This window comes from Neolamprologus multifasciatus, chromosome 7 (genome assembly GCF_963576455.1).
Source record: "Neolamprologus multifasciatus chromosome 7, fNeoMul1.2, whole genome shotgun sequence".
Lineage (NCBI taxonomy): Eukaryota > Metazoa > Chordata > Actinopteri > Cichliformes > Cichlidae > Neolamprologus > Neolamprologus multifasciatus.
The window spans coordinates 35,454,253-35,477,110 of NC_140445.1; the positions used below are offsets into that span (position 1 = coordinate 35,454,253).

The 22,858-nt window shown below is 38.9% G+C and overlaps 1 protein-coding gene across 2 annotated transcripts in view; it reads left to right on the top strand.

Moving 5' to 3' along the window:
• Nucleotides 1-4,226: 4,226 nt before the first annotated feature.
• Nucleotides 4,227-22,858, top strand: part of sh3bp2 (SH3-domain binding protein 2) — a 35,405-nt gene continuing 16,773 nt past the window's right edge. Inside the window, exon 1 of one of the 2 annotated variants that reach the window (XM_085167243.1) lies at nucleotides 4,227-9,745. Coding sequence is in view for 1 of the 2 variants with exons in the window: in XM_085167242.1 (XP_085023368.1) it covers nucleotides 20,753-20,856 (104 nt within the window). In the remaining variant the exon portion in view is untranslated. Of the gene's footprint in view, nucleotides 9,746-12,702; nucleotides 20,857-22,858 lie in introns of those variants that run through there. The other variant, XM_085167242.1, reaches the window with a different exon arrangement.

Consider the following 22,858-nt stretch of genomic DNA (forward strand, 5'->3'; position numbering starts at 1 on the left):
GGATAAGCTGAAAAAACTAAATGCAGAGCAGAAACTACAGAAAGTAGAAGAGCTAAAGAAGAATCTGACATTTAAACAGAAGTTTTTCACCAGAGCAAAAAAATCACAAAGTGAAGCTGTTGTGAAAGCAAGTTTTATTGTAGCAGAGGAGCCAAATCATCCCGGTACCACTCTGAAGAGCTGCATGATGAAGCTGTGCGACGTCTTGTGCCCAGACAAAACGCAGATTTTGGCAAATGTGAGCCTGAGGAGAAATACGATTGCTGATCGGGTTTGTGAGATGGCCACTGATCTAAGAACACAGTTGTGTGAAAGAAGCAAAAACTTTATTGCACACTCTCATGCTGTGGACATTGCACAGCTGGCCATCTTCATCCGTGAAGTGGAAATACTGAACATTAAATCGATGCACGGGACAACGACAGGAAAAGACATTTTTTAAAACGTATGTCAAAGTGTCACCGACGTGAAACTGCCCTGGGACAAACTTGTTGGACTTACAACAGATGGAGTGCCAGTGTTGTGCAGTGAAAAAAGCGGACTAGTCAGCAGGATGCAAGTAAAGATGCAGGAGGAGAACTGTACCGGTGAGTTAACAGCATATCACTGCATCATACACCAGGAAAGGCGGTGTGGTAAAGTCCTAAAAATGGAGTATGTAATGATCACTGTAACACAGACCATGAATTTTATCTGAGCGAAAAGTTTAAATCACTGTCAATTTCAGTCTTTTATGTGGGAAATAGATTCAGAGTTTGCTGACATTCCTCATCATACAGAGGTCCGTTGGCTGAGTTGGGGAAAAGTTCTCAATAGAGTTCTTGAGCTCATCAAGGAAATCTGTCAGTTCATGGACATGGTATGTATGATGTGGTGAAGGCATTTCAAGTGAAGCTGTCACAAATGCACCAGTGCAACCTGCTTCACTTTCCCTGTTGCCAAGTAATGTTGAACCAAGTCAGCGCACTTTGCTGAACTGCACCTGTGCAGATTCAGATGGAGCTGCAGTGTAATGATGCACTCAGGGCAAAGTACGACACTGAATGGCCCGAAGAGTTTATCAGTTCCATTCCTGAAGCAATGCTCAGCTCCGTCTACATGCGGCTCCAACCTTGTGTATGCTTTCATTTATTTTTTCTGAGGTTTTTGGCAGCATGTTCATATTTCTAACTTACATAATTTTGACAAGATATATTTTTATGAAGAGCAAAATATTTAAAGTTAAAGTTTATTTTTTTAAGTTTATTTAATCTGGAATAATATTCCTGTTTGTTTTTATTCATATTTATGTTTAAAAACATTGTTTTAGTGTGTTCAATAAATGTTTATCTTGTTTGGCCCGTGACCTAAAGTGTGCCTTGAGTTTTGGCCCCCTGTGCAATTGAGTTTGACACCCCTGCTGTAAATACTGGTCATCCCAGTGAATGCTGTCAAACAAATCTCATTTATACTGGCAAAGGGAAACTACCAGTTGTAGTCCACCATGGTCACTTATGAGATAGAAGAAAATAAGCCTTGGCCTTATCAAGTTTAAAGACATATAGAAAGTTCAGCATCACTTACTAAAAGATTTAAATAAATAATATCTATCTCTCTCTCTATATCTCTCTCTCTATATATCTATATCTCTCTCTCTCTATATATATATATCTCTCTCTCTCTCTCTCTCTCTCTCTCTCTCTCTCTCTCTCTCTCTCTCTCTCTCTCTCTCTCTCTATATATATATATATATATATATATATATGTCGTCAGCGTTAATCTCATTAAATGACATTAACGCCGTAACCGCATTAACGCAGCAAATCTCCGTTACTGAGTGTGGATCGCTCCATGCGTGGGGCTGCACGGCACTAAGGCATTAACGCAACATATATATATATTTTTTATTTTTTTTTTTTTTCCAGATACAGTATGTATACGTTTTACTCTGTGTGGATAAGAAAAAAATCTGAAATAAATTCTGACTGACACTCAATTCATGCCCATGGTGACCAGATGAAAACTTTTGACCACAACTGTATAGGTCCTTGCATACTGAGAGACACTGGTAAACTTGTATACACTTGTACAAGGAACATACTTTAATGGGATTTCATGAAAAAGAGAGGTTATGAGGCTGAGCCATACTAGCAGTGAGCTAACTAGATCAGTTAAATATAAAGATTAGCTGGCTAAATGATTGAAAGACAAAACAAAAACACCCTGTACTGTACACACCCTGTATCCTGTAACTTTGGATGACAGGGAAAAGTGAATTTATGTTAACATATAATAATCGGCCATGCTGTGACTAACTTCTATGCCCTCTATGTAGATGCTTCTAGATTCTAAGATGTGAGTACATTGTTTGCTGTAAAGAGTGCGCTTCTTCACTACTGTACAGTACTGAAAGCACTGTTGACATTTTGAATGGTTATTTACAGAATTTTGAGGTTGAGAATCTCCAAACATGAATAAAACTTAGTACAAAGCAATACAAATAAATGTTTCATATCCTCCTGCAGACAAAACAAAAGAAGACAGTCTGTAGAATAGCTGTGTTCCCATCATTTGTTAAACAATGAAAAACAGTTTCTGTACACATCCTTCCTCCCACCTGCACTGTCTCCACACACCGCCCACCTCTCCGCATACCTGCCACATGTTTGCACATACACCTACGTTTGTCTTAAATCTGTCTCCCCTTCTGGTCCTTTCTTCAGAAAAAAAACTGCAACATGCAAATCACTCATTGCATGGTAACTCCCACACAGAGTTTTTAAGGAGTATTTACAAGTGTCAATATATTTGCATTTTGTTTTTCATCACTATGCTAGCTGCAGTGCCTCCACAACTCCCCCAACAGGAAGTGGTGGTGCAAACTGCCCTTATTTACAATGGTGGTCGACTGATTGAAAATTTTATGAGCAACCATTAAATACATGGTCGAACAATTGAAGGAACTGTGAGTTTAGACATGGCTCAAGTGTTCTCACAAGTGTTCATTGTGTAAGCCTTGGCAATACCAGGACCCTGCAGCTGAAGCAGTTTAATAGGGCTTTATCATCATTCATTTTCCTGTCTTCTGTAAAAACTATTATTCTATTACGTAATGCAAAATGAAGGAAACTACACATCTATACCAAGAGATAATGTGAGGAATGAAAAAACTCATGGATTAAAGCTCTGCTCACACGAAACAAAATCAGATCAAACTTTGCTCAACTCATTCTTCTTGCTTCCTCTACTTCCGTACCATTGATTCATTAATGTTGAATTCTCTCGCAGCTGTTCTATTCCCGTGTTGTTGCCGTATATTAATGACTAACCTCGTATTGTGGATGGATTATCTCAGTTGTTCCCCTGACTGAAGTTTGGTCCGTTTACAGCATCAGGAACCCTTGCGTTAACTTTTAACGTGGAAAAAAGTTAGCCCTCACCCTCCAGCTTCACTGTGTTTATGTTATACTAACATAGCTGTGTCGCTAGCAATCATGTAGCACAGGGGTGTCGATCTCCAGGCCTCGAGGGCCAGTGTCCTGCAGGTTTTAGATAACACCCTGGGTCAACACACCTGAATCAAATGATTAGTTCATTACCAGGCCTCTGGAGAACTTCAAGACATGCTGAGGAGGTAATTTTAGGTATATATGGGTTTTCCTACAATATAAAGGACCTTGAGGTAACAGTTCTTGTGATTTGGCACTATATAAAGTCGTTTCAGTAAACAGATGACAACTAATGACTGAGTGGAATGAAGTGATTTCTTTTAAATGCAATTTTCTTTTTGTTGGCTCTTTGAGACCCTTCTGGTGTCTCATCTTTGGCTTTTTCTCTCTTTTTAAAGGAGTTCTCCGGTGACATTTATTTTGGGGTCATTTTTGCATGGGTTCGCTTACAGACTTACTGATGCATGGGGGAAAACTGCAGAAGTGAGGTGTGGGCAGAAGTGGCATTTTTTTTGAAAAATAAAATACTTTTTCACATGACATGTATTCTTTGTATGCAGCTCAGTATGGAATGAAGGAAGTCCAGTCCTCTGCCCATTGGTTGGCCACCTATGCTCTACACAGTCTCTCTTCTGATTCTGATTCTCCAACTTTGAAACTCGAATGCTACATTTGAGCCCCTTCCTCTTTGCTGCTCACATAAAGAATGCCTTGAAGTCACTGATAAGTTTAGACTTTAGTTTTTTGAAGTGATACTTCGCACATTACTGATGATTGCCTGCAATTTCAGTTTATTTAGTATAATATACAAAACCTGTGTGTTTTGTTTTTTCTTTCTTTCTTTCTTTGGCTGCCAAAGGTTACACCTTTGGATGATCTGTGACTTCTACATCATCAAAAGCTAAGTGACCAAACTTGACACTCAGGTAACCCCGATAGTGTAGAAAGGGTTAAGCATTTAACCAAGCGGCCACATTAAAAAAATTGGGACTGCTGTGAAAGGTAATTAGCTTATAAATGCTAATTATTTTAATATTGAGCAGATCTGAGTTCAGCTTATTGGTGTGACACATTTTTAGCGTTTTGCATCTAAACAGACACCCTTTAAAAGCATTGTATTATTTCAATTTCATGACAGTTACATCTCATAACACCTCACCTTTATATTTGCAAAACTGGAATTATACATGCCTAGCAACCACCTACCAATGGACTACAATGGCTCACTTTTAACATTTAAACATCTACCACCACCACCAATCCCCCATCACCATTTTTTACTGCTTTTTCAGTTTAATTAATTATCAACTTGGCAGGGTAAAAAAAATTATATGTGCTAGTTTACTACACAGGCACTTAACAATATTACACTTGAATGTTATAAGTCAAAATCCCCAAAACATTTTTCCCACCACTTGCAGATCGTGGAAAGGAGGTTTGACAAGGTTCAACAGCCACGAATGAAACCCAATAGATGCTGAAAGTAATAAAAAATAGATTATTATTAAGAACGCACAATTGTTGTTTTAATTTGAATAAAAGTCTTTTAATGATTTAATAAACTGTTGAACTTCAAGACTAATGTGTAATTGGCTGTGCCTCTGTTGTTCTCATTCTAACAACCATAATATAAAAAGTGTTATCTGTTAGTAATTTTGATTCAGTTCTATTAATTCATATCAAAGATCAGATGTTTTCACAGTTGTTTAACAGTTACCTTTGTGTTTAACACGGGGGGACTCTAACTGACAACACAGCACCGCAATAGATAACGTCTGCATATTTGGAATTTCCCAGAGAGGCAAAAGTAGGCACGCTATCTGACTTTCCCATCAAGGCACCACCACATCAGTCTGAGCTTTCCCCCAGTGACAGGGGAAACAAAATAAAAGTGAGAGTTTTGTGGGTATTCACCCTGTAAGGTTCATACTGGCAGATATCATTGCAGAGTGGTAGGATCTTTCAAGTGGTTGTAAATTCATGCAGTGCATCTGCTCTGAGACCCTGTTTTTGAAGTGGAGGAGCTAAAGAGTTGAGGCTTGATATTGTCCCACAAAGGCAAAAAACAGAAACCAATCTGTTATCGGCACAAGAACAAAAGTCGTCAAACTACTGAGATTTTGAGATGTTTAAGAATAGATATTTGGGATACACTGTGCCCTTAGTTTGGGATCTTTTAATTGCTCAAACATTTTTGAAACTGCACCTGCGGTTGCACTACTGTATGGGCGTGGATACTTTTCTGTTAAACCATGCAGCAAGAAAAGGTTTTTAACTCACCAAAATCACTTGTCTGATTTACAGATCCAAACATAAATCTCCCTTTTAGCTTCACTATCGTTTCATTTGTGTGCACAACCATGTGCAAAATGCCAGAAGGGGATTAGCCTAAATAGTTTTTCCTTGGGTCACCTTTAAAAAAGGACATATTTAGTTTCAACCTGTTTATTTAAATAGTACATGTTGTGTGCTTGGTTTCTGCAGCTTGGTATTAGAGCAGATATTCATTTTCTTTTGCCAAAACACCCCCCATTATTTTCAAATCAGCACCAGGCTCTGCAAATGCTGCAGGAAGATGAACTGCGGTGGAGCTCTTGTTCTGTTTTCAGTCTGATTACCCGCTGTGCACCAAAGAAGACGAGCCAAATATGCCCTTCCTGTCAAATGCACATTTAAAGCAACAGTCATCATATCCAGAAGTCCAGCAGAATCATGGTGCAATGCAAACATCATAGCTTATTATTTTAAAATTGTTTGTGGGGACTTTTGGGAAACACGGTTAGAGAGTATTCATTTTTAATAATCTGAATAGACTGCCCTGTTAAATAGCTATGAAACAAAGCTACATTTTGCGGGTAAATTTTCCATTGTGAGCTCTGAAGCCCCACAAAGCAGTGATTTGACTCACTGACAGGTCTTTCGATGTGTAAGGGCAGTTTATCTAATTATAGAAATTTCTGTTACATTAACTAGGCTACCTGTCTTTATATTAAGTTACATTTTATACAGATAGTTAAAGAGATCACAGGAGAAATGGGGAATGTCCATGCCAACACTTATGATACAATCATTGTTACTGCAGTTTGAATTTAAACAAATAAATAGAATAAAATAATAAACTTATGTATGAAAAATATGTTTGCCTGGAGTAAGCAGATCAACGTTTTAGTTACATTATAATACACCACTGGTTGCCATGGAGCTCTAACATTTAAACATTCACCAAAACTGTGTCACAGAGAGGAAGGAAAGAGAAGAGTAGTAGCACAGCTGCACGGGGTCAGCCAGCTGTTGCTGGGTCGTGTAATATTTATGAACAGAGCAAAGCATTACACTGATAAAACATTACCACACAGATCATATCACCATCAAAGGTGCCTGAACTCCCAACACAACAACCACACCCATGACTGGAGGTCACCACCAGCCACAGAACTAGAAAGAGTGGGAGATCAGATTAAAACTGGTGATTCTAAAAGTGTGGGCAGGGGATTCTGGGTATTTCAGAAGTGTGGGTTTAGGCTCAGGGTTGGGCCATGTAATCATATATAAGGAAAAATGTAAAAAAATATATATATATAATAAAATAATGCAATTTAATTTGAAGTTTTAAGATGATGTTATTTTCTCACCCTTTTTAATCCTGAACCTGTCCTTTATCATAATTTCCAAGGAAGTAACTCTCTCAGCAAACAGACATAAAGCTGTTAACGAGAACCGACCTGAACAAGATCAAAATGAATCTATGAAAACACAAAAGCAGAAATATTTCATTTTAGGCTCATGTGATGATTACAGCTGATTGAAGTTTTGGCTGGGCTGCAGAAGATTTACTAATAACTAATAGTTAAAGGCATGGTGGTTTGCAAGCAGAGGGAGTGGACTCTCAGTGCATCATAACTAAGGGAAGCTGACCCAGGGTTAATATGCTTTATCAAAAAGGAAAGCTTTAAAATGAATCACTTTGTCACTGTGCTGTAAGTGATAAAGTCACACCATCTGCTTCAAACAGGCTTAGCCTTAGTAAAGTGACATAAAGACAACTTTAATGTCTCTAAACACGGAACAAATGACAGGCCCATTAATCACTGTTGACAAAATCAATGCGTCACAGGACCAAACAAGCACACTCATATATAGAACTGCTCATTCAATAATTGTTTCCAGTGGTCCAGCTTAGATATATCGCACACACGTATTACTTTATGAGGGCATAGTTTCACATATAGCTGAACAAAATGTTTCAATCCTTTAAAAAACACACACACACACACAAAAAAAACTTCAATTTTCAAGTTTCAGTTCATAAGGATAATATGTTCTATACGAAGACTTTGGTTCAGGGATTTGAATCTCTACAAGAACCTAATCCCAATAATTGAATTCCTTGGAATTATTATTCTGCTTGTCTTTTATATTTATACTTGTGCTACAACCAGCTGAGCTCAGTTTGTGTGCCAGAGGAGGAAATAGTGGTGCAGTCTACAGTGATTAGAATTTTAACAGGAACCAGGAAGAGAGAGCAAATCACTCCAATTCTCAGCTCCCTGCATAAGATTGAAATATGAATATAGTGAAATATAGATTTTGATTTAAAGTATTTTTGATTGTTTATTAATCAATAAACGTCTGACTATAAAATATTTGTATGAATGGGTGAAATATCTGTGATGTTGAATAGATACAAGCCCAGTATGTCTCTAAAGTCTGCAAGATCTGGTCATCCACTGTAGCAGTGCACAGACCTGAAACTAAACAGGGTGAAAAGGCATTTAGCCGCTGTGCTACCCATAGATGGAACCAACAACCCACCGAGGTCAGATCATCTCAACACTACATATTTATAAAAGAAGCCAAAACAGCTTTTTTTATGATTGTATTTAAGCACTGGTTTATTGTTGTTGTTTCTGGTATTATTTCTGGCAGGTTTTCTTCTTTTACTCTTATCTTTTTGATTTTAGATTTTACCTGTAATGTGCTATATGAATAAGCCTGCCTTGCTTTGCCTATAATAATACTGTAGTGAGAGTCATGTTTGCAGGGAACATCAGTAACCCAGCTGGTCATAGTTGTTCTCATTTAGCAGTTTGAGCAAATTAATCTAAATACTGAAAAGGTTTACAAAATAATGGGAGTGTCCTCCTGCAGTGTGTCTGTGACCTCTTCTCTTGTTCAGAGCAGAGTAAGGACAGCAGTGGACGAAAGTAGCAGATGTACATCAGAAGGAAAATATGTCTTCTTTCTCGTCAGTGCCCCTTTAGCTGGTCATGATATCTTATACTAACAACCTGTCCAAAAGGTCTGTGATTCATGTGTGGTGACCGAAAGTGGGATATTTTATTTGTTTACATGTTGCTTAGCCCCCACGACCCTGAAAAGGATAAGCTGAAGCGAATGGATGGATGGATGGATGTTGCTTAGCACTAATTAGTAGTTTTCTTTATCAGTGTGCTGGACATATACAGTCTATAGATCCTATACATGCTAACTAAGCTAGTTAGAGTTTCCTCTCCAATCTGCTGTCCAAATATAGTCACTTTTGGTGCTAAAAAAAACAAAATAGCACGGCGTAATGATCAATTGACTTCAAAAGGCCACACACTACTGAATGATGTCACATTGGACTATGAATCATCTTTTTTACATGTTGTCCAGAGGCTGTGTAGCAGATAGCCCAGTAAGAATAATTACACAGCTTCAACATGATCCTAACGTGATCCTAAAATATGATAAACACTGTGGATTTTAGGCTCCTGAAAACTCCAAATTTAATTTTTTAGTTAGCACACTGAAAGCTATATGCACAGCAGCAGGCTGCAGGTTGGTGTTTGTTTGTGACATAATTAGTGACCAGAGGAAGGAGTGGTCCATCTGCGCTCTAAAGGGGAAGTTAGTTGTGTAGTTCATGCAGCAGTCATACAACCAATGAAAGTTGATACACGAGTATGTCTACACTAGTGTAAGGACGTAGTTAGCTGTTTGTAAAGATTCAAACAACTCAAACCTTTAAGTCCAAAGAAGAGTTAATCATGGTCACACCATAATCGTGAAAAGGAGCAGGGTTCAGTAGTTTCTGCTGGTAAGTATACCCGCTCTGGTTGTTTTTTTAATGCTGGCCTTGTATGTCTGCTTGTCTGTGTTGAATGAGCGCTGCATCTTGTGGTTTAAGGGAGGGTGTTATGACACTTTGTACAGCAGCTTTAAAAAAGGCAGGCCAGGAAGTGAACTGGGCTGAAGTGGAGCTCTGCAAGGCTCAAACCACACTGATGACACAGACACAGACGAAGGAGCTACACAGCTGACGCGGCAATCCATGGGTAAGTTTCATGAAATATTTCAACAGTTTATCCAAAATGTCTGCAGTATGGGATGTTTTGGCTATTCAATGTATATGCTAAGGGAAGGCTGCGGGGCTATCAGATCTCTTTAATCAGAACGAGATAGCACCCCACATGCAAGTGCTCAGATAGCTTTCACTAGTTTGTGAGTTCTTATATGTGTTATGTATTTGGTTTTGAAGGATTCACTCAGTACCAGAGAGAAAAGATCTATACACATAAAGCATGCAGTGAACTGTGAGGCTTCACATGAGGCTTACAGAGAATTTCTACCTTGGCATGTCTTTTAAATTGCTGGACAATTTTCTGTTGCTCAGATTAACAATTTAATGACTAATGACTGAAATTTTTGTTTCAAGGTTGGTCTCAGTGCAGATAGCCTCCATATAACTCAGACAATCCTGGTACTGTACACTTACACAGAGAGAGGAGATATTTTTGACCACCGGCAGAAAAGATCATATTAGTCAATCCTTCCAAACACCTGACACCACTTCATAAGCAGGAATTCATCACTGATAGCCTATAGCAGTGGAATAACTAAGTCTGACTTTGACAAGGTCACAGGAATTTAGGCCTTTCTAGGTACTATTTTAAGGTTTGTATTCAGCCACTGTTTCCTTTCAGTTTCACCTGTGCTGGTTAGGGCTAGGCACCAAAACTATGTGGTTAGAGGGTTGGAAAAGATGATAGTTTTAGTTTAGTACTACTTTTAAAATGTTTAACACGTGCCACACAAGTTCCACCCCACCTTAAGGTTCTGATGTCATAGTGTGTTGGTAGTCCAAGTACCACAGACAGGATAAAAGATGGACGTAGCTACTGTGACATGGCCCACTGAGGTCTGAGGTCAAGGTTTTGATATTGTAATTGTAATTGCATGCTCATTGGCTAACAGCTCGTCAATCATTAGTCATTAGACAGCATACTCTGAATATTCCTTCTTTTGTAAAAGTTATAATTTATAAAATAAACAGTATATTTTACTTGTTATGTAGGTAGATACTTTCATCTCCCCTCCTGTATTTTCTAAGGCTTTTTATCCAGCCTTGGAAGTAGCGCTAGGAGTACACTGCCTTTTGACCCCTTGAAACTGTGTTTGCCTCTTGTGTGGCACTTCTTGTGCCTTAAACTGTGGATCTTTGGTGTGTTAGGCAAACTACTACTACTGAGGCTAAAAACGGAAAGTGCTACCAGAGGTCAAACCCAAGGGCCAATTTTGCATTGACTTCTATAGGGACAAAGTCTTTTTGCAACCACGCGTGTGGCTGCAAAAGCTGGTGATGAAAAAGAATGGCACTTCCACACTGGCTTCATTTCAAAGCTACATTAATCTTTTATACTGTCTGTCTATGCTGTTAAGAGCTTTGTTGTTGTCTGCTGTCACTAGGTGCCAGTATCAAAAAGATATGGAACAGCTGTTTTTATGGGCTACCCATGTTCATATTTGGGTTATGGTTTGTCTTTTAGCAAAGCCTCTGACACAAAGTTAAAGTTAAAATATTCAAAGAAATTGTTATAGTGAAGTGAAACTGAGTGTTCAAAAAAGTCAAAATTCCACTGTATCTACTGTTTGTGCTTCTCATGGATCCATTTTTAGCTCATCCAGCCATAGACATTATGAGCTCAGTCCCTGGCAATGCGTCTGTTGTCTGTCCATCCACAAGTTTGCAAAATGTAACCAGTGTTTCCTCCTAAAACATTGGTCAGAAATTAATTAAACTTAAGTCCTTTTCCATTGGTAGCTACTCAGCTCTGTTCAACGCGACACGAGGCGGTACAACTCCCCTCGACTTGTTTTCTGTTACAGTCGAAGGCCACCTAATGCGCATGAGGTCGTTACAGCAATGCGGCCTAGCGTCTCATGACGTAATTAGTATGCAGCATGAATGGCACAAAAAAAGGTGGACGGAGAGGTAACGATTATACCTTCTTCTTGGTCTGTGGCTTATTGCCAGACTCAGGGATCACTGCATTGTTTTTTTGTTGCCATTTCCCTCATTGCTGCGTTTCAAAAAAGGTGATTTTGATTTTCGGGAAGGAGATGCACTGATGACTCATCAAGTGATGCCACTGACCAGCCAATCATGGCATGCAGTCTGTCTGCAGTTTGGATCCCTGGCAGAGTAGGCACTAAAAAGTACTTGGTACCAGATACTATGACCTAACAGAAAACCCTGAAAACTGTGGTGAGCCGATCCGAATAGGTACTAATTGAAAATGGGCTTTACATTCAGTGATAACCTAATAAAGCTTCACCCAACTTCCATTCAAGGTCAAGATCACATTTGTTGTTTTGCCTATCTTTGGTGAGGGAGTTTTGGGTTTTTTGTATTTCTTCCTCTAAATGTCAAACTCTACTGTTGTTCCCTTTCCTCTTCAAGATAACTTTTCAATGAGTCAGTGTTTTAACCCTAACCCTAACTGCTGTTTGGTCTTTTTGGCTTTATGTATCTCTGAATAGAGCTACATAAATAAACATCAACGCAACACCAGAAATTCAAGGTAAATGCATGCATGTATTCTCACTATACTTAAATTTAGTCTATAGGTCAAAATTGTGAAGGTGGTGAGTTTCTGTACACATACAAGCATGCAGCAAAGTGTGAGGCTTCACATCTTGCAGAGAATTTCTACAGTGGTATGTCTTTTAAATTGTTGTACAATTTTCTGTTGCCCAAATTAACAATTCACTGACTAATGACTGAAGTTTTTGTTTCAAGGTTGGTTTCATATGTCTGTAGGTCATAATTGTGAAGGTGGGATGTCTCTATTTATCCCATAAACAAGGTCACTTTTGGAGCTTAGATCAGTTACAAAGCATCTGGTTCTTTGACAACAGTTGAAGATCCGAAATTTTCAAGGCAGAAGTTACATTAAAAAAAATTATGAATTATATTTTGTGTATATATATATATATATATATATATATATATATTCCTTTCTGTAGCCTTGCTAAAGACATGATTTCTTATTAACACAAGCAACACAGAGGCTCAATTAGTTCCATAGTTCCACAGAGGCACATTGATACACTTTCTGTAATAATTGAACTCGTGTGGCTCTGAACAGTGCTAAATCTTGAATGATATACAGTTCAATAACAGCCCCGAAACACTTCCTTTTTTGGCGCTAACATACTATATTGTATTGTCATATAGCTCATGATTACGTCTCGGCATTTAGCCTCAGAAATCACTAACCTAGCAGCTAACTTTAGCCTCCAGTAGAGTATTTTAACATGCTGCCATGCATGCACTTGGTAAAAGCAATCCGTCTTCTTCAGACTGTTTCCATGCTTTCCACCAAAACCTGTTCAAACCAATAATAAATACAAATGTTGGTGAAGTTTTATTTACTTATTCTAACTTAAAATACAGGAACATGCACGTAGCCGTGTAAAGTAATTTGACACAGACTCTTAATTTAACTTTGTGCAGCCTTTATGCAGCCTGTACCAAAAATAAAAACTCTACGTGCTAATGTGTAGCATCTGCTTACACAAATTACAGTAAGACAGAAGTGCTTTAGCCCAGAATCATATTATTACTATTCTGTAGCCATTTCCCTTACAGAACAGAAAACATCCTCATAAGCATTTCTGCAGTGACTCATATTTCCCAGTCGTACTGCGATGTAACTAAAGCTGCATGTTTGATCCATCATTTACTCTCCTGTTAATATTAAGTCAGTTTACTGTTTACTCCCATGTCTGTTTGAAGCCATGCTAACTGTGCGGGTGGTAGTGCCACAGTGGGGTTAAAGCAAAGCGTGGTTCAGTTTTTAAGTCTTTTCTGAGTTTTTATAGAATAGTCTGGGTTAGAAAATGTTATAAAATGTCTTTACGCTTTGAATGACAGTGTTTGAAGTGCTGCTTTATGTGGAGTCATGTAAAACCACAGTCTAGCCATATGTGACTTAAAATAATAGAATATTTTCTTAAGATTCTTTCTAACAAGAATGTTTCTATTGATTATTTTGTTTATTGATGCAGTTAATCTGCTGCATAACCTTCAAAAAGGATCAGATTTTTGTCCATCTTTTTTGCTCTTCAGGGCTGTTTCTGCAGCAGTGGTATTCTGGCATTGAACATACATATTTCATCATAGGTTTTGCAGACCAAGTCAGTCAGTCTGTCACCTTTAGCTCCTCCTTCTGTGATTAACTGGATCTACTGGGTCGTAAACTGTAGTTACAAGATATGAAGGGAGTTTGAACTTTAGCAGCAGAGCTTTGTAAATGTGTGATATCTTTACACTACACTATGGTACACGTAGTTTAACCACTGCTGTTGTCTCTATAGTCAAACTCAAGCGACGGTGCAGTACTTTTACAGTCAGAAGATGTTTTTCACTATATGTCCATCATTATCTACAATGCAACACTTTTTCCACTGAGTTTTTTAACATGACATGGTTCAGTCTATTTCTCTTTAAAAAAAATTGTATTTATTCTTTTTTTTACAGGGGTTGGCACATTAGCGTGGTTAATATAATTGTTGAATGTAAATATATGTATATTTTAAACATTATAGACTTTGATTTTATTGTAATTTTCCAATTATTATTCGGTGTATTGGAATTTAGCACAGTGACCCATGACTTACAGCTCTAGGAGTCACACTTAAGTCACACTTAAGGCCCCAAAATGATGATGGAAATAGCTCAAGTTCCAGAAATCTTGAAAACCATATTTGTAAACCATAGAACATGTTTGAATATCTGTCATAGATGAGGAAACATATATGTATGGTAAACACCAATAGAGACATTGGGAAAAAAAATGATAGCGTGGCCACACTTGTCCAGTTGCGAAACCACTTGGTCGCTTGACAGTTAACATATTATTTAAGAATATAACAAATATATTTTCATTTAGCTTTCCCTTTACAGTTAAATTTACACAGCACAGTAAATGGGCTTGCATATCCTTTCCATATATACTAGATAAGGCAGAATAAGGTTAGGAATAGGTAACTGGCTAACCAGGTTAGCAGAGGATTCCTTTTTCGTAGTTTTGGCTGAGAAGTGTCGTGCAGCGCCAGCATGACAAGAACTGGTTCTAATCACCTTTCTGAACCACTGGTGACATCATCAGTACTTTACACTGGTATCAAGTATAGGTCACTAGTCATTGTCTGACTCAGATACAGTAAAAGCAGCAGCTATCCTCAAGTTTCATTGGTTGTTTTCCTTTTTGAGTTTTGCTTTGACCCATTTCAGTTGTGTTTTTTGCTGTCAAGCAAAGCCCTCGTGGTTTCAGACTCAGTGCAACAGGGACCAGCAGTCCCCACTTGCATGAATATTAAATGTCACCACATGCCTTTCACAGTGAGCAACAGTACTGCTACAGCCTTGCAAGTCATTCTGTTTGGCTCATACCATACAGTGAGTTTGGTCAGCTGTTACGTGCTGCTGCAGGTTGTGTGGTTAACCTGCATGCTTGGTACATCAGTGAAGGTCTGAAACTAATGCAACAAAAAAATCCTGTCACTTTTCCCATCTTCATTTTTATTTATTGCTCGTATTCTAGTTAAACCAGTATCTTCCTATAAAGGTGTGCATAGGGCTTTTAAAGGCACTGGTCATAAATTGCTTATAGCAAATTTAATGCATAGCTAACTTCCTGGAAAAGGGAAACAACTGGCAGGTCAGCGCTCGGTAGCTTCAGCAGGGCTGAATGCTGATATTTTGACTTGATTTTCATTTAAATGAAGTGGAAGAACTGGTGATGAGGCATTTTGAGCATGCTGGTATGCACCACATCAGAGTATTTCTTCTGAATGTTCTTCCTCAGATGCTTTGGGGCACTACATCAGTAGTCCGTGTTAGCAGCCTTGTCCAATGCGATAGATTCACAGTGTTCCCCCTATTAGGATAAAAAACAAACCCCCTCGCATGCAGCCTTCTAACTGTGGCCTCTTTAACTGAAAACTCCTGAAATCTGCACCCTTCAATGTATAAAAAGTTGGTGTCAGTATAAAACATGAATTGTGGTCTGCGGCAAAATCACAGCACGGTCAGCATAGGTGGCATGAAAAGAACTTTTAGGAAGAGATCTGAAAATAGCAGCTGCACTTAACCAGAGCTACAAACTAAATTAGCTGAGGCTTTATTGACATATGAGGAAGGAACAAAATAAGGAACACTTACATCATACATCAGATCTTGCTGATCCTCTTCGAGTCGAAAATCTTTATTGATATACACTGTGTATTTTTTTTCTAGACAAACATGGCATAACAAGGGTCAATGGAAACCAACATCAGCAGATATTCGATTTTCACTGCTTGAGATACATTGCCAGAAGAAAAAAAAAGAACAATAACAAAAAATTTCAGATGTTATTTGTGATATTGACATGGAAATGTTAATATCACGTGATACAAGAGTGCTCACCATTGAAACCCAGACCATGAAGGTCCCAGTGCACAGTTTTTGTGCTGATTTTAATCTCGAGGAGGCTTAAAGCTTAAAGCAGTTACTGGGTCAGCAGAGCGTTGGTGACATTTACACACTTAAGAGGCCCCGCTGTGTAATTTTACATGGCCTGTCACTAATGTTCGTATAGGCCGACTGAATGGCTAGATGCTGGATTGCTGTGGCAATGAGACTGAATTCAAAGATTAAGAGGTTTGGTGTACATACTTTCATATTCAGTCTAATTCGTCCTTTCGTTTCATGTTTAATATTTTGTTTTTCACTATAAAGCAACAGCACTGTCACTGTCCACTCCTCCTCTGAGGAGGAGAGCTATGCAGATTACACAAATACAAGGAAATACATGTTTTTACACCTGAAATGGCACTTTCAGCATTAAGTAGCACCTTAAGTGTCCATTTCACAGAAGGCCTTTTCTAACGTTACGTTCAAAGAAGTGGTGCAGACATCACACCTCAAAGCTGCCAACCAGCACACGACTGTACAGTACAGTCCCCTTGGTTAAACTTCAGCAGCAACATGAAAGCTGTTTTGTACCAAACTTGTGTGAAAAGGAGTGTTTTTTTATTTTCTGTCAGCAGATGGCCTCATCATCTGTGTGCATAAACAGTTGGTCATCTGAGACTTCAGACTAACTGATATGATGACCGCGTAACCTTAGCCGCCCCTTTTGGTGATGGGAACTTGACAATAGTAGAGACATTACACAAGGAGTGGCATTATTTTTAGCTTCCTCTTTTTAGTGTGTATGAAAGCTTTGATAGCAAACCTATTTCAGAGTAGATTAAGATCATATTTTATAGCATCCTCACAAAAAACAACATAAAAATTCCCCAAAATCGTGTGACCTTCTTCTTCTTTAACTCATTGATTTGCAGTCTTGCTCTGGGGCTTCTCACTTTGACATCTTGCTAACAAGCTGCTTGCTACGTGTTCGATTTGCAACTGATGCAGCTGCTATGATGGGCAGATACAGCCATGATACATGTAAGGAGCATCCTAACCTAATCACAAAGTGCAACCTGATACATTCACTTGCAGGACACTTTATTAGGTATACCAAAGTAGTACAGGGTTGGAGTTCCCTTTGCTGGAAGCGTTCCTCAGAAAGTTTGATCCATACAGACATGATAGCGTCAGACACAGTTGCTGCAGATTTGTCGGCTGCACATCAATAATGCGAATCTCCTGTGCCAGTGTGAATTGCAGTGGGTAACAAATACACTAACATGCTTCAGAGCACACATGCTTGGCCCTGAATCAACACCCAAGAAACCTCACCCAAGTGATATGGCACACTCTAGTGGGTTTTTATTTTCTCACATTTTTGTATTCAGATATATTACAGAATAACTCACTGAACCCTTGATTGAGCCCAGCCTAATATACTTGTAAGTGACTTGTGGCTGTTTGAAGCAATGACAGAAAAGGGTACAGAAGAGGAGGGGAAAACTGATAGAGTGGAAACACAAATGCTAATACAAAACTAGGAAATGTACAACTGATACGAGACGTAAAGGAAAAATGTTTAAAGAGAAACTGATACAGGGCTAGTAATTTTTTATTTTTTTTTAAATAGTTCAGTTCTTTTTGCAATATGAACTCACTTACAAGTAGTGTACAGGAGGAGTATGGTGGTTTTAGACATCATGGTGCTTCCTGTGCGTTCACGGTAGTATGTTGGGGGGAAAAAAGAAGTCAGAGAGCTGTCTTCTGGTGAGGTTTGTGGATTTAAAAAGAGGTGAACTTTCCAGACTTCTGTAGCCTACAATATAAAAGTTATTTTAGTGAACTAAAACACAAGGCTCAACCCAGCCTTGTAAAAAAAATAAAGAAAATTAAAACTAAACTAAAATATAGACTATTGTTTTTATGTTAGTCTTTAAAATTTGTGAACACAATAAGCACGAGGAAGTATTGAGGAAGCAAATGTTTAGTGAGACTGAGAAAGTCTGGGTTTAGGATAGAGATGCCTGCTCTATTTTTAAGCTTCAAACTAAAAGTTAGGGCTGGATCAACTGACCCTGAACCACCCTGTAGCTTCAGTGCTACAAGCTCAGGCTTCCCATGATGCACTGAGCCTTTTTCCTCCAAAGATATCTTTTCTCACTCTCACCAGTATTTTGTGTTTCATTGTCAGTTTCTCTGTGCTTCTCTTTGCGCTCATGTTTTCCCTCACTTCCCAGTCGGTTGTAGCCCATGGCTTCTAGTGGCAATCTCGTCCCCACCATCACCAAGTTCTTGCTGATGTACTCTAAGCCATGTCTGATTGACTGGTTTATTGTCTCTGTTTAATCTTTTAGGGTCTAGATCAGGGATGTCAGACTCATTTTGCAGTGCAATTGCAACACTATGGATATATACTCAACAGTAAATAGAAAAAACGATCTGTCAGCACGACTCTTGGAGAAATACCTGTGTAAAATAAAGAAACAGTTCTGGTAGCTTGTTGCCCAGTCTAATAGACCCTGTGCACGAGAAAATGCTAACTTCCTGGTTTGAGACCGGATGTGGGGTTGTACATTTCTGGTAGCTTTACTTTGCGGTCAATCGCTACTGCGAACATATCCTCCAAAATCATGTCCAAAACTCGAAAACGGAAAGATCGCGTTAAGTTACAAAGAGCAGAAGGTGGGAACACTCAGTGTCATAAAAAATCTAATGATCAATTTTGACGTTTAAAGAGTTTAGATCGATCAGTTGTTTACATCACTCAACACAAGCAGAATTGCATTACTGCAGCAGAAGACACATCGTCCACATTCAGAAGCACATCTCTGTATAGTGACTGGTCTTATGATTTAAACAGGCAAATGTTCAGCATTCAAACTACAGGTGAAGAATAGTCAAACCAGATGTTTCCCCCGTTATGTCGAGATCAGCTAGTCAAATACACACCTACACAGCATGTTAACAAACCGTGAAAAAAAGCCACACAAAAAATGAATGATTGCTGGTAAGGGTTTCTGTACATTAGTATTTACGAAGGGTATGTTGTGACTTACCTTCAAAATTACAGTGGTCCCTCGCTAATAACGCGGTTCACCTTTCACCTCGCTGTTTCGCAGATTTTTTAGTGCAAGTTTGCATGCTTTTTTTTTTTTAACTTTTACATCACATTGTGTCCTGCGTCCTGATCACTGCAGACGATCTCCTCCGTGACGTCTCTCCTGTACAGTACAGAATCGCTAGCAGTGTGACTCTGAAGTGCAGTACTGTATGTCCACGATGTCCACGAAACGTTTTGCACTGTCAAAAAATAAAATTGGCTACTTGATTTCACCTATGACTGGTTATTTTTAGAACATAACACCCGTGATAAACGAGGGACCGCTGTACAGATACTGAGAAATATAACATTTGAAGGCGCGGGGGAAAAATATCGACAAGTCGATGAACATCATTTACAGATATATTGGGTAAATGCCCAAGACATCTATAGAAATGTAAATCTCCGCTTGATTCATTAATTTGCTTAACTTGTTTTGGACCGTAAACAGGGCGCGAATAGGACACCGGAAACAAAGCTCCCCACAGGAGTTTCCGCACCGGAAGTAGCATATGCTAACGTGCACATAGTCTATTCACAGAGAATAACCTTTTTGTTGTTGTTGACCTGTATTTTTAAAGATCAAAATTTATGCCCTCCTTCACTTTTTAAAAAAACATCTATTAGACTGGATTCCAGTCTCTGTCGGCCCAATTTTAGTCCCCCGGGCCTTATGTTTGCCACTGCTATTCTACATCATTAAAACTGAGTTGAAAGACATTATCAGTAACAAATTTATGCACTGCCACACTCATATATCCTGTTGTTCTTCAAGCTTTCTGCCTAAGCACCTTATCTGTTTTATTTAGGCCTTTTTAGTCTTTTATAAAGTGCCCACAGGTCGGTTTTAAGAGTCAAAAGGAAGTTAGGGTCTCTTAGAATTACTACACACTAGAAAGTATCACCTGTAACCTCACAGAGGAACGGCTCTGTTTCAGTGTGTGTTTTCAGATGCATTCGTGTGTCTGCATCCGTGCGCTTGACCTCTGAATTGTTCCAGTCCTGTGCGACGGAAAGTCCCCAGGCTTCTTTCACAGGAGCTGGGTGTCCAAGTGTGTGAGCTGTGTGTTTGCAGAAGTGTGGGCTACAAGCAGCAGCCTATCGCATGCGGTCTTTGAGGAAGCAGGAAGGAACATGCTGAAAGCAGTCAGCCAATGAGGTGCCAGAGCTGAAGGAGGAGCCCCCCTCAGGAAACGCTTGGTGGAGTATCAGGGGTTCAGATCATCAACAGACTTCCTAATCGACACAGCTGATTGTTCTCTCTGCTCATCTATCCATTTCTTTCATTATTTTTTGTTTTTTCTTTCTTCGTTAACACCTTTCTCCAGCTCCAGTTCCATTCATCTGCATTCTGTTTTCATGCTTCCACCCATAACAACTCTTATGATTGTGAATCTTTGACTCGATTCTTTCTACTTTGAGTCCATTCAACCGTATATCCGTCTCTCCACGTGGGTTGAAAATTATGGTGGTATATTATCCTGTACTGCCACTGTCATGTCCGCCGACATGTCTGCTCCTTCGGTAAAGAAGAAGAAGTCGTTTGCACGGAGCTCCAAACCAAGCACCAGGATGTGTATTCGGGAACAAAGGGACATCATGTAAGTTCAGACATTATACTCACTGCTGGGTCTGACACTGCTTTTCTGGTATCTTTATTTTTTCACTGAACACGTCCTCACCAGCCTGAGTTTGGTGATCAGCTCTGAGACTTGTTTGAGGTAGTGACTATCTCATTAGTTGGTTTTTGTGTTTATCAAGTGGCAGATATCTGGTATTTAGTGGTTCTTTTGAATGATCTTGAGTATCATCGGTGGTCTCAGGTGTGCAAAACCACGCAAGTAAGAGTGAGGTTTGTACCATCTTTACTGGCTGCTGTTTGATCTGGTTGTTACAATAATCTAACTAATGGAATTTGCGTTCTCTGCTGCCTGAAATGTGTAAACAGCAAATTTAAGATTTCCTAAGTGAAGTGCAACATTTCAGACTAAAGTACTGAGAAAAGTTAAAATCTTGTTTAGAAGTCGGAAAACAAACATCTACATTTTTCACACTGCATTTGAAACAGATGAATTTTACAACTTTTCAATAAAACGAACATTAACTTGGCTTATTTCGAGCAATATTTCTGAGGGAGTGAAAGTAGTACATATTGCACTTTTAGCACTCCCTGTCCCTGTGCAGTCAAAAAAAAAAAACAGCATGGCAAGAGTATCAAGTTAATACTGGACAAACAAGATGCTTTATTTATTAATTAAAACAATCAGGAATAAAAAAAAAAAATAGCACTGATGTAATGTTTTTCCAGTAAAGCAAAAAGAAAAGATGTGAGAGAGCGTATGTTTGCACTCAGGAGCATACCCAGTGAGACTAGATATGATGTAACCAAGTTACAAAATACCATGACAGTACACGGCACATTAGGTCATGTCTTATTTTAGAACGCGCTGAGCTTTAGTAGGTACATTTCACAAGGTGAATGACAGACTTTACCCACTGAAGCTGAGGATACGTGTCCAAGAATGTAAACAGCAAGAAAAAAAAAACACTTCCACGTTCGAAAAAACTGAGTCACATTATTTACAGATAGATGCTAATTCAAGATGAAAGGTCCACAGTGAGTGGCATTATTTGATGAGTGATATATTAATGTATGAAAGCATTTTACCTGCTTCTCTGTTAGTGAGTTTTGTAAGGAGATTAGGGAGAGCAAGTTCTTCATTTTCGTAATTTCACTTCTTGGAGACCTGAGCAGTTATTTTTGCATCTGAGATGTCTAGAGGTTGAACATAGCAAAACAAGCAAAAAATGCAGTCATCTGTTCTTGGTATTTTAAAATTCACAAAACCTCAAAAACACATGCTTTGGGGGGGGGCGGGGGGGGGGGGGGTGTTAAAGCTGTTGTATCTTATAAGCTTATCCAGCTCGCTCTTTTCTCTGAGGTAATCAGGCAAGGCTTATTTATGCATAATCTGTCTTTTGATGCACCTGGTTATGGCAGTAGTGAGACAGGTGTGTCACTCCCAACTTAGCATTTTTAACATGCAACCTGGGTGCATTTTTCTCAAAAGGGAGGTTTCTCCTAAGGCTAGCTGAGTAGTTTTTTTGTGAAAGTAATCATCCTGACTAAAACTACAACAGCAGGACACGGACATCTGCGCCCACCATATCTCCAGCCTTCTAACACGAGCTTCGCAGGAAATGAAACTGTTCTCACCCTGCGGCCACCATAGCCGTGGCTCCAACGCCAAAGGAAACTTTATTCGTAACAGGGGGGACATAGGAACATTTGACAAACCAACATTACCGTAAAACTATAAGAAATGAAAAACAGTTCAGTACCCCACAGCTGAAGTTAACTACAATGTACACAAGTACACAACGTTTCCAAAACAGATGTTCTCATTCAGGACAGACAGAAAACATCTGTGAGACCAACAGAAATGATTTTGAAGGGAACGTGTTTTAATTTAAGGTTACCAGCAGAGCTTGATTTGGTTTCCAAACACAGATGGTGGTGCAAAAAAACAAAAAAAATAATCTGTGCTATAATAAATATAACTTGCTTCTGTGCTCTATCAGGATTAGGAATTCAAGATTTGG